Here is a 16,309-nt window from a genome sequence, read left to right as displayed (position 1 = left end):
TTAAGCTGCCTGTTATTATGTTAAGCAGCAACATGTTGGACCTCATTAGAAAGATAATAATCATTTGTGCCCATTAAAGAGATGAGGATTCACCTCTGAGAGAGATACGTGGCTTTCCTTGATGGACTGCACAATGGATAGATGAAATATGGTGGAGTGTGTTAATATAGCAGCACAGTCACATTAACTGTGTTTGTTTAAGGTTTTACTCACTGCAGAGACTTTGTATTTGTGTAAACTTTGTATTTGGGACATTCAGTCCAGTGTTGACAGATGTAGAAGCTGCCTGGTTTGTTCACTGCACTGAAGGACAACGAACTGTAATGTTAATTTACCAGCAAAGGCCACATATTATACAATACCCCAAATGCACGACAACTTTGTTGGGAATATGAATCCTGGAAGAAACTATAATCTCTGCCTGGTTTCTTAGTGTGTTTTTTTGCTGTTTTTTGCCCGCTGTAGAGTCCTAATTCACGTTGGTTACTATGCATTCCAATTAACACTCGACCAATTTATCAGTGCTAGCTGGCATATATGTTGGTAGATCAGTAAAAATAAGACCCAGACTACAAATGTTAAAGTTATTTGTGAGGATTTTTTAAATGGTTATCATCATTAATTTGTCCTCCAGAGACCAGCAACAAGTCTATTGTTGAAAAAAGGTCGCTCTGCACTTCACACAGGGATGCCTGTTTTTTTAATCATATTTACATAAAGTGAATAAAAAATATGTAGATCCTGCTGCTGGAGAAGTTTAAGAAGTTTCTGTGGATATTCTGGCACTCTACTCCTGATGGGAAACCTTTCTGCTGACGATTTAAAGTTGCATTAATCTGATAAGGGCAACATTTAACAGCCACATGTTGGGCCTGAAGATTAGCATTTGATATTGATTAATCCTGGTTGCAATCACTTTAAGAAATCAGAACAAATGTGACTTTTATTAATCATACAAGGGTCATTTCGTATAAGATTTTTTTTTTTTTAAAAAAGCTTGTTTTGACCAACCATTTGTACCACATGGTGATACGACTCTTGAAAGTTTATCCAAAATGCACTTTATGTTTTCTCCACTGAATTACCAGAAAACAGAGAACACGTCCAGGGTTCCGATGCTTATTTCTATTACTCTTTATCATAGACATTTAACCGGTCCAGCTCTGGTGTTGAAACTATGTTATATCCCATGATATTGATTCTCAGTGTTATACAAAAAATCATGCTGCACAAAAAACTGATTTGGGCTTTTGACTGTGACACCTAGAGTGGATGTAAAACTGATTTGGTACCAGATTTTAACAGAACTCAAATGTGTTTCCAGCCATAAAAAATAGAATTTGTCCATCTGCTGAACTTACAAAATTACGAAGGCTCAAAAACACTGGAAAAGTTACAATTGATAGTGAAAATAACAGTTGTAAGCTTTAAATTAACTGCAGACAGAAATCTGAAGTGCTGAAAGTTTTTTGGGTTTTTTTTTGCTCCAATTCTTCTGCTCTCTCCAGTTGTCTTCCTTCATGCCCAACAATATTATTTTGTTTTCTCTGCCTCTTATTACTGGTCTCCGCCACAAGTGCTAAAAAAAATGGACATGTGTCGAGTGGAATCGGCTGGATAAATACCATCCCTCCACTTTTCATGTTCGGTGCGTTGACGTGTGGCAGTTTGTGCAAGTGACATGAAAGGGCCGAGTGTTTGAACATGATGTCTGTGTGTGATCTGAGAACAATTAGCACTCGAGTCCTCGTCAAAAGAATCGAGAAGGAAGAAAAGAAAACTCTCCATTCGCACATAAATCAGCCAAAATGACACTTTTACACTGTTCAAGGCTGTGGTCATTATTTGTGGAGTTTTTCCTCTCAGGCTAAAACGACGGGTTAAAAAAAAACACAATCTGACTGCAGGCGTGTTGTTTTTTTTCGGTTAATTGTTAATTGGATTGTTATTCATTCCCCCCTATGTGTGAAGCTGCCACCTCTGCCTCACTGTCTCATTGCCTCTATCTGTCTGACACCCTTTTGGTCGCGTCTCATCGGCTGGAAAACATCACAGCAGTGTGAGCAGCGTGTGAAAGAGGGTGTGTGTGATGTGGGGTCATGCTGTGGGAGCGTTATGACTGATACAGTGCCGTTAGTTCGTGGTATATTTCAGCTTCAGTGACACTTTGTTTTGTGTGTTTCAGTCAGAGTCGGAGCAGGACGACGAGTGTACAGGCAGCATGGGCTCCGCTGCAGTTGCTGTAAGTCCTCTTTTGTTGTTGTGCTTGATTTTTACCAAGCAGGTAAAACATTTCAAGTTTCCAGAGTACATTCTTTTTTCTCTTGCTCACAATTTTGCTCCTGTAAATACACGTCCACACTCCATGCACTAACAGTCCTCGCTAAACAAATAAGTGTAAACTGTTGAGCTCAGTGTAGCGTCATCATGGGCGTCTCCCACAATGTGTCAGTTGGCTGTGACTCGGTGGCTTGTAGGAAATGGATTAGAGGTTTGTGGCCTCAGCACTATCAAAAGAGCCCACAACAGGATGTGTGTCTGTGTTCTAGCTGGATCCTATAGAGAAAGAGTGGATCTACTCTGCTGCCGGTGCTCGAGTCCCTGACCTCTCTCAGCTGCTCAGACAGGACCCCTCGCTGGCAAACAAGAAGGTAGCGCCGCCCTCTGCTCGGACGCTCATCATTTTTCATTTCTTTGGCCATATGTTTGTCAACTAAATTTGAATAAAGTTCCCAACTGACCCCCTCAGAAACAGCAGATTTTTTGGGGTACAATAACTGTAGTATATTTAATGTAGTCATGCAACATTTTACCTTCATGCCATGAATATTTTCATACTTACAGGCCCTCTAAGTACATAATTTGCATTTTTCTTTCCAGCATTTATGAGCAATCATAACTTCAAGGACAGGAAGAGATAGACACACAACATTTTTAAGGGGTTAAAAACTGCAGCCAGATGAATAATTGTCTAATCCACGTGTCACAGTCTTAAGACAAAATGTAGTTTGGCTCAATTTTTTTTGCTAAAACCAACCACCTATCCCACATGGTGATATGACCCATGAAAAATTACCCAAAATGCACTTTATAAAGTTTTCTCAGGGGAGTTATCAGTAAACAGAAAAAACACATCCAGGGTTCCAATGATTGTTTCTATTACTTTAAGTCAGAGACATAAAACTAGTGCAATTTTGCTGTCAAAACTATGATAAATCCAATGATATTGATTTTGGTTGTAGAAAAAAATTGTGCTGAACAAAAAAGAGATTTTGGCTTTGGACTGTGATGCCTGGAGTTGATATAAAATTCACTTGGTTGCAGTTTTTAACAGAGTTCAGATGTGTTTTCGATCCTTGAAATTTCATGTGTCTATCTGCTGTCCATATGAAGTGAAGAGGGCTCAAAAAGGGTGGAAAAAATAACATAAATTATTAAGTGTCAACCCATCCCTGTGTACTCAAAGAGCAATAACAAAACAAAATTCCCAAAGACGTCTCTACTTTTTTGTCAGAGATGGCCAAAGAGACTATTTTTGGTCGTTTCTTCCTTTTCTTTTTCAAAAGTTTTTGACAAACGACATTGAGAACTATGTTGCCTGTTTTTATTTTTAGTTTTTTTTAAATATATCATCTGATCTAATCTTCACAGTTCACATGTGGCGGAAAAGTAAACAGCAAAGAGAAAAGGGGGCCCTAAAGCTCCTGGAACTATTTGTCTCTCTACCTTTGTTTCTTTACTTCTCGAACTTTAATCATTTTAGAGAAGAAATGGTTATACAATGTGATGACTACAACTGCAAAAGTGATATTGAAGTTCGATAAACTGGAATTTTCTTTACATGTTACACAAATACCTAATACACAAACTTTTTCATCTAAAATCTCATTTTTCAAAGGATTTTACTAATATTTGCTTTTTTTCCTTGTCCTTTTTGGTGTGGCAAACCAGGACTTCACCTCAGTGAGTATCTCATAGAGTTTTATTACCAGCTGTGTTATTATTGCATGATTTTTGTCTGACCTGAAGCTTTTCACTTTCTCATTTTGCCCTGCACTGACTCCTGACTGTGACCATGACCGCCACTCTCAGGGGGTAAGTTCCATCCATCACACTTCGTCATTTTCAACTTGCTTTTACAAATTTCTTTAATTCATCAGCCGTGATTCCTCTTTCTCAGACCTGCGCGCTGCTTGTGTAGCTTTTTACAAGCTCATTCTGCTGTGATTTTCCCCTTAATAGCGTTCTGAGAAGCCTGTGTTAAAACATCCAGATCGCGCATTTCAAAGGTCCACTATCAAAAGGATTATGAAAGATAGCTTTTTAGCTCCTGTGCCCCCCTGACAACCCAAATCCTTTTATTTGTCTCCCTGTGCGCTTAAGAGATTTGAGCTCATGTTTGTTGTCCCTCCCCTGTGTCACAGTTCTCACACCGTCCTGTGGCCATGGCAGACCACCTTCTAAGCCTGAGCCATCTCCGCCGGGACAAGATAGCACGGCCGCCATTGAAGTGTAGGGAGATCGGGGGGGAGGGGGATTAAGGAGAGTCTTAATGCCCCACAAAGACTTCACCCACTTAAAGATAATCTGAAAGTAATAGAGCAGCCTGGGATTAATTGTAGAACAATGCAGGTTGTGTCCCTGGGAAGGTGCTAAGTCCCCCTCAGGCCTCTTTGATGTTCCCTTTAGCCCTCAGCCTTTCCCTGTTCACCAGAGTTGGACGCCTTTCCAGAGAGAACGCACAGGGACACCCAGAATCAAAAAAAGTCTCCTGGAAACAGTCTTTAAAACTAGGAGTTGTTACATTTCATCTGCGTCCGCCATGGTTTGATTTCGCTCCACATAAGTTTAGCCTCGTGTCCCACATAGCAGCATCTAACTAAATCACATGTTTGAGCAGGACTGAAGGGATTACTCTTCATCCTGGGAGGACTTAAGTGTTTCCTGCTCTGACCAAATGTTTGTGAGGATCAGGTGGATTTATAGATATGCTCTTCAAACAGTGCCTTGAAGGTACACTGGCTTAAAAGTAAAGGCACAACACAGGTCATGTCACCTAAATCCAGCACTCTTCATTCCTGAGTCTCACGTCCTCTTTTTTTTTTCCTCCTCCTGCTCTCCTCGTGACGTCGGCCTCCGACCCTGCTGTGACGAACTTCCTCTGCCGGACAGTTTGTAAGTACATCATTAGCCCATCACTCCTCTCTGCCTTCCTACACATCCAGGGAACACAGGCCTTTTGTGTCCTGTCGATATCAGTCCTCTTTAGCCACCGCTTCCTTCACTGGGGGGCGCGTGGCGATCGGACAGGTGGGGGGCCACCTCAGCGGGCAGGAACAGAAACGAGTGGCGCAGGAAGGGAAGACGCAGCATCCTGTTCAGCCTCGTCCATCACTCCGGCCCGCTGGGAAACCTGCTGAGCCGCCTGTCAAACAGCCTTTTGGCCAATCTGTCTTCAGATGTGACAGGAGACCGACAAAGGAGATGGAGATACTCCAGCCAGACAGCATCTATCACAATCTGTCTGTCAGACGTGCGACATGGAGAGGTGTAGCTACATATTGCTTCCTCATTCCCTTCAGGGAATTGAGGAAGTTTTTCTCCTGCGAGCTGTTGAGCAAGCTTGTTGTGCTGCGATTAGCATAAGAGCCGCTAAACACAAAAGGACTCACTCAAGCAGTGACCTTGCACCAGTTTGTATTAGGATTACATTCAAGTCACAGAGCAAAGCATCCATTTGCTCTAAAATAAATACCTGGTCGAGGTGTTTCCGGAGTTGCCAAAGACTCTCCCAGATATCCAGATGAGTTTTTAATGCGGGGACTAATTTCCCAGTCGAATAAACAGAAAAATAACTATTTAAAAGCATTAATCACATTCTGAAATACTCCAATCACATTTTTGAATGCTTCTGAAAATGTGGCATGAACTCAGTAAATAAAACTTAAAAAACTGAATTTAAAATACAAACCTTGCAGGTTAATGTCCACATTATCTGTGTTGAATGTGGTTGTGCAATGCTGCGGCCAGTATATTCTGACCCTATTTTCATTTTTGAGATCAAAATACAAAATGTTGCACTTTCCACTTTGCTGATTTACAATATCTGGACATTAGTGCAGGTTAAAAAGGGGCTGCAGCTCAACCACCTGCCAAATCAGCAACCAGGTGGCTGCACAACAACTTAGATGTTACCTGTTGTACTTCAACAAAATGTTAATGATTCGTTTAATGAGCTGGTGCTTCTTGTAGCGAGGGTAGCAACCTTTAATTACTAATAATTGCTTAACCTGTTTTTCAAGTACAAGTAACTATGTTTCTTTGTCAGGTGTTAAAATAAACTTACAGTAATATCAATGCAACCAAATATACGTGAAAATAGCAATTTTAAAATTAGGTTCACCTCATATACATTTAGCATCATCATTCCCACATTTCTTCTTTGTTTGCATCAGGAATTGTAATCACAAGTTAGGAAACAGGTTAAAAATCCACTTAAAGCTGAGTTGTTTTTTTTTTTCAGTCTTTCAGAATTGTGGAAATACCTTTAAAATGGCTTTCCTTAAGGTTTTCCTAAATGATCTCCTGGGTTTTTCATTGGTTGCCAGGTATTTTACTTTAGGAAAATAAAAGTTCTGTGACTCAGTTTTAATGGTAATACATGAAAGGTGCAGTGTGCGTGTTGTTTGAAATACAGAGCAGCAAAAACTTTCAAAAAGCATCTGTTGAATTCATATAAAATCAGCCACATGTTGTGATCAAACAGCAGCACTTCCAGAGCTGTTTTTACTGGTTAAAGGCATATTTCAGATTGCTTAGGTGGCGGAGCTGATGTCAAATCAACACCAGGAATAGTAAGAGAGGGACGAGTGTTTCTTCTACTATAGTGAGACTAAGAAAAGTAGTTTTCAGTGTGAAAGCGTGTGTCCAGTTGACCAAAGTAAAAACACAAATAACAAAAACTGAAGTTCTAGGGTTTTTATCCGTCCAGTTAATATGTAATTGTGAGGTGGTTTCTGTTTGAAGACAGCCTGTAGCGGGGATGGATGTGGTTACTGACCCGACATCTGCACCTACACTGCTTTCACCTGTTGATAGCCCGTAATTATGCAGCTTAAAGAGTGCAGGAAAAACACGGCAGATCACAGCTGCAGTCAGACAGGTGGACGTGGTTTTGGTCTGTGACTGCGTGTCGTACGTACACGTGTCTATTACTTCCACATCTGCAAACATATTTTATTGTCTCTGCGTGAAGACATGTGGCTGCATCTCTTGTACTGGAGGGGGCTCGTGCTTCCCTCCCTGACGTGTGCTGACAGTAGTGTGCTGATGTCTGGGTGGGTCTCCCCTCTGCAGGTCACACCAACATCATCAATCTTCCCCCGGGTGACAGGCGGCTGGGCCCCCCGACCGTGGGCACAGTGCTGTGTTGTTTTGTAATTAGGCTCCGTTAGATGGCAGGAAACCATCTCTCCATCCCTCCTTCTTACCATCCCTCCATCCATCCACTCCCCTCTGTGCACAGCTGGCCCGCTGCCCTCAGACAGCCAATCAGAAGCTGCCCTGCTCAGCGTCCACAGCTTGTAATATTGCTGTTGCAAATGATGGAGCATATTGTGTGAGTGACACCTCTTCTTTCCTTATTGCAAACAGACAGCTCTGCACTGGGCAGCCAAACATGGCAACGAGGACATGGCCACTCTGGTGGTTAACGCTGGTGCCGATGTCAACACTAAATCCGTGAGTGCAGTTTTTTGTTTTTGCTCATGGACAGTGCTTTTCAAGGGGCACTCCAGCTACTTAGTGTTTCACATCAATAAAGTCTGTAATTGGTGAAAAATAGATCAAAGCAGCTTCAGAGGCTTAATGCAACTCAGACGTATTTTTCATAGCGTTGCCAAGTTGGAAAAGGTATTTTGTGCACCACTGGTTGTAGAAACCCTTTTCATTTTTCCCATAAACAGTGTTACACAAGTCAAAGTTGAAGTACTTCAACATGTGAACCCCTCCTGGTTGCTTCATCAAGCCAAACCATAATACCCTGTGTTAGGCTACATCTGGTTCTTTGATCAAAAGGAGAAGTTTGTGTACTTCACAAATTTTGAAGTAGATATTAACTATGACTCCAGTGGTGCATTTTGGCAAGAAACATTCAGTCACAACTTAAAGCAGAGGTAGAACCAAACCCCACACCAGCCTCTGTGTACTTAAAGTCCATCAATCTTTGGAGCAGACCGCTGGGAGTGTGTTGCTTAGGTGGAGATGGTAGGGGACACAGAGTCGTGGGTGTTTTTAGACTGCAAAGCCCGCCTTGCTAGAGTAAGAGCTGGTCCCCGCTGGCTGTAGCCTCCACCAGGGGAGGTCTGCAGACATGGACGAGGGTGACCAGAGACAGAAGTGATCACAGACTAGCATGCCTTGGGAGACCTGCAAAGCAGCTACGGGTGAACACTGGAGGGCAAAGAGGCTCTATTATCAAGACTGTTAATGAGCCAGAAAGGGAGCACGCAGCTATACGCATATACATCAGCGTACAAGTATAAATGCTCATAATGACCACTGTAAAAAAAAAAAAAAAAAAAAAAAAAAAAAAAAGGGAGAAGGGGTCCAGAAAACATTGTGAGCTGATATAAATACAGTTAAACAGTGTAACTTTATAGCCACATGCTGTAAAAGAATGAATTATCATTTATAAAAATAAATTTAAAATATTTTTTGTTCATGTTAATATGTAAATTAATATTTTTTTTTCTGGGATTGTACTAGATATAATCTGTAATTTACCAAAACTGGAAAAACCTGTAAAATAACAGTAAATCCTTCAAAGAATTTGATAAAAACTGTTAAAATTGTTTTGTTTTTTTACAGTGTATGGAAAGGGCTCTGCATCGATTCCACTATGGAAAGTAAATCATGCTTCAAATACAACTGTTTTTATGAGTTGAGTAGTAAAATGTAAAATCATTGGAGTGCCCCTTTAATGCTGTGGTGTGTTGCATTTTGCTTTAGTGTGACATGTATGTTCACTGGTTTATTCATTGTATTCTTCTTTTTTGCAGCACGTGAGTATCCAGGCTTTTATCTGGCTTCGTACAGTAAGTGGTTGGACTTGAAAGGGAAAACATGGCCGCTGCCCTCTTCTGTTGTGCCCCTCTGTGATGTAATGATCTCTGTGAAGTTCCAGCTGTACAAATGTATTACAGCAGCACATGCTGCAGGGCTGCAGGAGGACTCCGCTAATAAATCATGTCATGTCATGTTAATTGTTTCCCAAAACAGTGCGTCTGTGTGCCAGCGTGCACAACTCTACAACTATGCAATTTTCAGCGAATTACCAAGCAATTATGTTTTTATCATTATCTGGTGTTTCCATAACCTTTTGCTAATTTGTATATTTTTTTCCACGCTGTTTTCATTGGCTGTGTTTGGTGCATGGGAAACGCTAGGGGGTAGGTACTGAAACCTTCCAGCACTTTGCCACAGTTATTCCCCTCCACTCTACACTTAGCAAAAATGTAGATTTTCCACTCTCAAGTCCTTTATGTGTCAGTGAACTGAGTGCTAAGGATGTGTTTGCATGCCAAGGTGTCTCAGAATACATATGTGTGGATCTTCTTTATGCATGTTTTCCTTGCTTGACGTTTCTTTTCGTTCTGCAGGGATATACACCTTTACACATTGCAGCATTACACGGTCATCGGCACATTCTTGACCTGCTCGTAGGGACATACGGTAAAATGTGCCTTTGTTTAATGCTTGCAATTAAATTATTGTTTGGCATGTAAACCTTAAGAAACTAATTGACAAATCACACTTTTGTGTTTCTCAACAGATGCTTGAGCAAAAATATAAGTGTTATTGAAGTCTTTTACGACAATGAAAACCTTTTATCTTTGACTCGTATAAAAGCTGGCAATCAGATAAAGAGTGAGAGCAGGTTGCAGCCTCTTGTAGGTAGTTGTGTTTACCTTTAGATTATGTTGTTCCTTAAAGCTTCAGGTGTAAGGTGTCAGTCAAGCAGCTTATCTGCTACCTTCTGTGACTTGTCTCAGTTTTCACTGATTTTTTTTTCTTCTTAATAGGAGCTAAAGAAAACTTACGGGACTACAGTGGCCATCTTGCCGGCCATTATCTGAACATCAAAGAACCAGAAGGTCCAGAGGAAGACTGCGAGCTGCGTGAGTTCTTTGGACTTTTACTGCTGTTTGATGATTATTAACTGACAAATTAATCAATACAAGAAGGGAATTTTTGCAGCTGTAATTTATCATTGTGGTGGTTTCAGGGTGTTCTTTTCATATTTTCTTTTTGTCCTCTATGTTCAGTGAAGTTGAAATGAAATACTTGCATTTTATTTGCTCCCATGAAGCACCTTGCATTGCTGGATTGAAATGTTTTATTCTAAAGGTTATTTATTTAATTACCAAGTTATAATAAAGACAGTACTGTAGCCTTGTGATTTGGAAAATGAGTCATGGGCTCACATTTTGCAGGATGACCTAGAGATACTGTATAAAATGTAGCTTTAAATAATTTTTTCAGTTGTCTGAAGTGCATGTGACCACAATTTAAGGCTAAATAAATGTGTATGAAAAAGAAAAAATAAAATGTTTTCATAGGAACAGTTCAACATGTTGGGACGCACACAGGAATTGCGTTCAATAGCAATCTGAACTATTTAATTCAAAATATTTTAAGTCTTCTTTTAAATACTTTGTCTGGTGAGCATCCATAAATAATGTGCTGTTTTTATTTCACCTACAGCACGAAATAATTCAAGAACAGTGACTAGACAAGCAGGACACCAACATAAATTACTGTAATCAATGATCAAACCGGAACCACATATTTTGTCACTCCTCTGTGACATTCATTAACTGCCCTGACTCATTTTTGCTTGTGGTATAAAGGAAACCTGTGCTTGTTCCTCCCTGTGCAGATGTGCAGCAGCAGTAGAAGCCAGAGTAAAATCAACACTGTGAAAATAATATTTTATTATGTTTTATTATTTAGTGAATATTAGCTGAGTAAATCACTGATGTTTTGCGCGTTCAGTGCATTTAACTACTGAACTTACCTCCAGACACGCTTAATGCATTGCAAGGTTCAGTAAAGGATTTGTTGTTGTTGAAATAAACAGTTAGCTTAGTATAACAAATGGGGCAACAGTTTCAGGCTTTATTATAAGGGAGCTGACTTCAGCTTAATATACACTACTAGTCATAAGTTTGGACACATCTTCTCATTCAGTGGCTTTTATTTAATTATTTGTATATTGTAGATTAATACTGAAGACATCAGAACTGTAAAAGAATACATATAGAATTATGTTGTAAACAAAACAGTGTTAATCTTCAGTATTAATGTACAATGTAGAAAACAATACAAATGAATAAAAAACATTGAAATAGAAGGTTTGTCTAAACGTTTGACTTGTAGTATAGATCCCACAGTGAAATCGATGTCATCTCAAAATTTAACAGAACAAATAAACCTTTTTTTTTTCCAACAAGTCGAACTACTACTTTAAATAGATTTTTTTGGTAATTGTATACCATTACAAGTAAACAACTGATTAGACCTTTACTGCAGGTGTCAGTATCAACAGTAGCTGTTTTGTGACTCAGAATGTGAATTAGCTCAGATCACACCTTTTTTCCACCATTGCAACCAGGATGCTAGCTCTGGTTCGGAGTTGGTTCAACTTTCTAAGAACTGGTTGTCTTTGAATCCATGATTAATCTTTCTCCCTGCCATCTGATGTTTTAATATAGCCAGCTGCCATTTATAAATGTTGTTGTAAATAGCGGTCTCCATTTGTGAGCACTGTTCTACGCGCTGCCATCTGCAAAGGCGATCTTTAAACATTCAAGGACGTGACGAGAAAATGTGATAATGACCTTATCGACTTTCCAAACACTGCTGCTTTGATTTCATGTCCAAACTGAAGCTCGGGTTTTTCTTCTCCTATGGATGAAGCAGATTAGATGCCACACTAGCTCTGTTTTAAGAGCTTTCCTTGGTCTTGTTGGTCAAGATAATCTGGCCCTCAGCTATTAGCATAACCTGTTCTAGATCAGGAAAGTGATGGTGGAGCTCTTGAATCACTTTTTCAGGCTAAAAGTTGGTTCTTTGGGTGTTGGTCAAGATTTGGCAACAATTCCAAACCAGCTCTTGAACTGCCAAGGTGGAATAAAGAATACTGTAGAGGCCGTTCCATAATACAAACAACAAACTTTGTATTTCACCATAAGTACAGGACGTAGACATAGATTTTTTTTTTTTTGCCTGAAATACACATTTGAGCTCTGTTAAAAACCGCAACCAAATTAAATTTACATCCCCTCCAAGTGTGAATCTAAAGCCAACATCTCACTTTTGTTCAGCGGGATTGTTTCTACAGTCAACCTAAAGCTTTAAAATCATCGGCAACTTACTCAGTTATGGTTGATTTTATAGGAAATGATCAGAATGTAACTTAGTTATATGAGTTTTCTCTCATCGGTGAACTCTTGTTTCTTCTGGTCCCAGAGTTTCAAGTCACTCAGGCCAGAGAGCGGAACAAGAACCGGAAGCTGGTGTCGCTGTTCCACTCCAAGAAGAAGTGGGGCTCAGCAGAGGAGCTCGCTCCCATAGAGGAGGAGAGAACGGCGTCACATCAGCTCGTCCTTCCAGCGTTCAGACCCAGAAAATTCTCCCGCTGAGGGGAAAAAAAAGACCCAGGGACGATTTCTGACTCTGCACCCGCTTACACAGTTTGTCCTTATGTTCATACATATTTACACACATGAATGTAACAGGCAGTAACATGTGTATATTTATTATTTGTACTCACAGACATTGGCACTCATTCCATTGATACTAATGCCCACAGACACTCACCTAAACAGCTCTTACAAGCTGGGAACACAAAGGCTTTAACTTTTGATGAGAAATGTTACAAGTGATGCTTTGCTCAGATGTGTATTGTCAATATTTATGCTCACCACAGAAGTATTTTTGAAGCCTTTAAATTTAATGTATCTCGCTAAATGTTACTCATGGAGCCTTACAATTTTACATGAACTCAGGCAACATGATTCTTTAAGCTTGGCTTTTCTTTTGTGTTAAAATAAGTAAATCTGGCAAGAAGGAGACAACTGGACTGGAAAACTGTCTGGAACTGGTCAGGAATACAACACTTTGGTTTTTAAAATAGATGAACTGTCTTCTAAAACAGTGGCCTCTGTAGTTTTGAGTTATTTAAGTTGGTGCATTTGTGAGGACTATTTTCAGCTCCACATTTGTTGCACTGGTGAGTACTTAAGCAGCAGTATTACTACAGTATTGATATTTATTTTATCATTTTTGGACAACATGGAGCGAAATAGAAAAGCAGAACATACTACATTCAACTTTAAATGCACAGATAATACCGTGTCTCTTTATAAACCCATACAATTCCACCAGATGAAGCCTTTAAAGGATAATTTAATCATTCTGAATGTCACAGCCTTGTAAAAATGTGCACTTAAACTTCGCATCCATGCAGATTCTAGGTCAATATGTTAATTATGTGGTAAATTAATTCTTTGAAAAATTATTGGTGCTGTGAGGAGGCTTCAACCTTATGTTTAACTTTTTTTATGAAAGCCTTTAATTTATACTGAAAAAAACTGCAGAACCCTCCACTCAATGACGTTAAAATTCAAGCATTTTAACTTGAAACCAAAGTGAGAAAAGTACAGTAGAAGAATGTCAAAATGTGCTCTAACCTTAATATTTAACCACAGTATCTTTTTTTTAAAATTGATTTTCCATTTTGTGCTGATTTTTAAATACTTTAGATGGGACTATTTAATGAAAACATAAATCTGCGGTGATGGCTCGTTCCCTGCCTTCATAATGCAGTCAGGGTACCTGCCGCTCAGCAAACAGAAAAAATACAAAACCGTCCCCCCTTTTCTTACCTACATCCCTCCCTAATCATTATCTTGTGAATGCAGCCCTGCTTGTCACAAAAGTCGGGATTCTCAGATACCAGATAACGTTCATGAATGCACCGTTGATTAACCCAGCTTGTACTAAAATACTACGAGTCAATAATGTGACTTGATGGATGGATAAATCAACAAATAACGGATAAATCAATAAACTGGTAAATGTCAGTCGTGATTTAGCTGTTTCAAGATTGGCTAATGGAAGGTGAAAATTGGGCTTAAACATATAAAACCATCTTTAAATCTGAGTCAATGAGGGAGAAGAAATACAGCACTGTTTTTTTTTTTGTCATGGTGCAGTGAGTCAGTGTTTGAGATTTATTGGTATGAAGAATCAAGAGCATAGCTGTAGATTTTAAATCTTAAGTAACTGTTTTTAGACTGATGTACCTGCAGATTGAGTGCTGCTCTGTTACTCGATAAAGGCTTGTTACAAACGCGTGTCAAACATGAGATTTTTAGCTAACTGTACTCGATTCGTGCACCTGTTGTGTATCAAAGTGCCTGTAAACTTTTGCAAAGAAAACAGAAAACCCGCACTGCTATATTGCCTTCTGGACTATTTTGCCAATTAGTTCAAAGGCTTCTTTTAATTGTTCACTATAGTAATTTATAGTAGAAGATGCTCACTTTTGTTTGTAATTCAGTGCCATTTGTTAGTCTTTTAGTTTTATCAGCTAATTGTATAACCTGAAGAGCCAGCCTCTTACTTTTTTTCACAGTGTTTATAAAATGAAAATATTTTGGAATTAAACAGTTTTTTATATGAACATGCATCCTTGTATTTTCTGCCACAAACACTGTTGCATCCAGACTGTTCACTTCAAACACAAACACTTCACTGGCACAAATGGAATTATGTACACTGTTAAAAAAGATCTCAACAATTTAAATTACAATTTATGTTGTAGATGTTTCTCCCCAAGAAAAACAGTAATCACTTACATGTTAATTGTTAAAAAAAAGGCCCAAACTCTAAATTTCATCCACATCAAAACTCTGTATATTTTTTATACTGTATTTAAATGAGAAAAAACTTTTTTCCCTGATATTTGCCTCTTTGAAAAAAATGTATATGAACAACTGAAAAATAGTAAATCATTTTGTACATTCATTTTCTAAAGGAAGAATTATTCTACATAATTGCATATAATTTCTGAATCAAAAATATCCAATTTGATAAATAGTGATTTCACTTTTTTGTGACTGTAAAATTGCAGTTTTACAGCATTTACGTGAGCTAAAAGTATTTTACAGCTATTTGCCTTTTTTTTTATTACAATCTGGAGGCACAACAACATTTTACCATTTTCTCTGGTACTCTTGCTGTTTTTTTTTTACAGATTTTTTTTTTTTTTTTTACGGTGTACATCAAGCTCCAGCACTAAGTGACTTGGCTGCTCACACCGATGCTTCTCCAACTTGTGATAATGATTTTTTTTCTCTGTCTATACAATAACCCAAGTTTTTTAATCTGCCTTTGATCTTACTTTAACTACCTGACTTTGTGGGCTACAGATGGAGTAAATATGGGCCCTGCTAACTCTCCATACGGCTTTAGACCTTAATACCTGATTATCTGAAAAGGGCAGCACTTGCTTTTGGGTCTTGGATATCAGACGACACAGAGGGGAACAGAGGCAAGTGTTTTTGTGCTTCATTTTTGAAGCAGGGATGTTGGAGGGATAAGAGGGAGTTTCTGTAATAGATACTTATCTTACTGCCCTCAAGCCCCTCAAACAAAGTCCCCCTCTGAAGAGATTATAACCCAGGGAGGGCACATTAACTCTAATCCCGTGCTTTGAGGCCTTGCACCCCCATACCACCCTCTGCCCCACTTATTTCAACCCTTCTGTTGTTGGGGGGGCTACCTTGTATCTAGCGCATGTATGAGTAAGGCCTGTGGCTACACACGAGGGTTGTGTGTGTGTGTGTGTGTTTGTGTGTGAGTCAGGGGGGTGGAGAGACCGTTTCAATAGCACGCTGACTCTAATGAAAAGCATTGAGGGGTGCATACTGCTGTGTAACTGATTCCTCTCTCTGAAGAGATTAGGCGCTACATTGTTGGTTCGGTTGCTCATTTCCATGAGAGCACAGCCTCCCACCAGCGGCTGCTCGGCTTTGTTATTTTGAGTTGGAAAACACAGAGCCCAATGTCCCCGGCTTCCTTGTTACCATTGTTTCACAAATAGGCCAAAATGTAGATGTCACGTCACAGATGCCCAATAACCTCATTAGCTGCTCTCTGTGAGGCTACACAGAGAAATTAATAGATGCATGAACTTCAGCTTGTTCACAGTATAAAGTTTCTGCAGAGAGTTATGGCAACA

General features: G+C 39.4%; 1 protein-coding gene across 1 annotated transcript in view; it reads left to right on the top strand.

Moving 5' to 3' along the window:
* The window catches only part of LOC111566229 (ankyrin repeat domain-containing protein SOWAHA), a 29,646-nt gene extending 14,897 nt beyond the window's left edge, over positions 1 to 14,749 (top strand). Inside the window, exons 5-12 of the mRNA XM_023266722.3 lie at positions 2,186 to 2,242; positions 2,550 to 2,651; positions 3,952 to 3,963; positions 5,173 to 5,175; positions 7,654 to 7,746; positions 9,660 to 9,732; positions 10,083 to 10,178; positions 12,532 to 14,749. Of these exons, the coding sequence (XP_023122490.2) occupies positions 2,186 to 2,242; positions 2,550 to 2,651; positions 3,952 to 3,963; positions 5,173 to 5,175; positions 7,654 to 7,746; positions 9,660 to 9,732; positions 10,083 to 10,178; positions 12,532 to 12,704 (609 nt within the window). The 3' untranslated portion in view covers positions 12,705 to 14,749. The remainder of the gene's footprint in view (positions 1 to 2,185; positions 2,243 to 2,549; positions 2,652 to 3,951; positions 3,964 to 5,172; positions 5,176 to 7,653; positions 7,747 to 9,659; positions 9,733 to 10,082; positions 10,179 to 12,531) is intronic.
* Positions 14,750 to 16,309: the final 1,560 nt, after the last annotated feature.

The sequence above is a fragment of the Amphiprion ocellaris genome, chromosome 8 (genome assembly GCF_022539595.1).
Source record: "Amphiprion ocellaris isolate individual 3 ecotype Okinawa chromosome 8, ASM2253959v1, whole genome shotgun sequence".
NCBI classification, from domain to species: domain Eukaryota; kingdom Metazoa; phylum Chordata; class Actinopteri; family Pomacentridae; genus Amphiprion; species Amphiprion ocellaris.
Note: the sequence above shows the minus strand (reverse complement) of the source record. Positions and strands in the feature narration are given on the sequence as shown.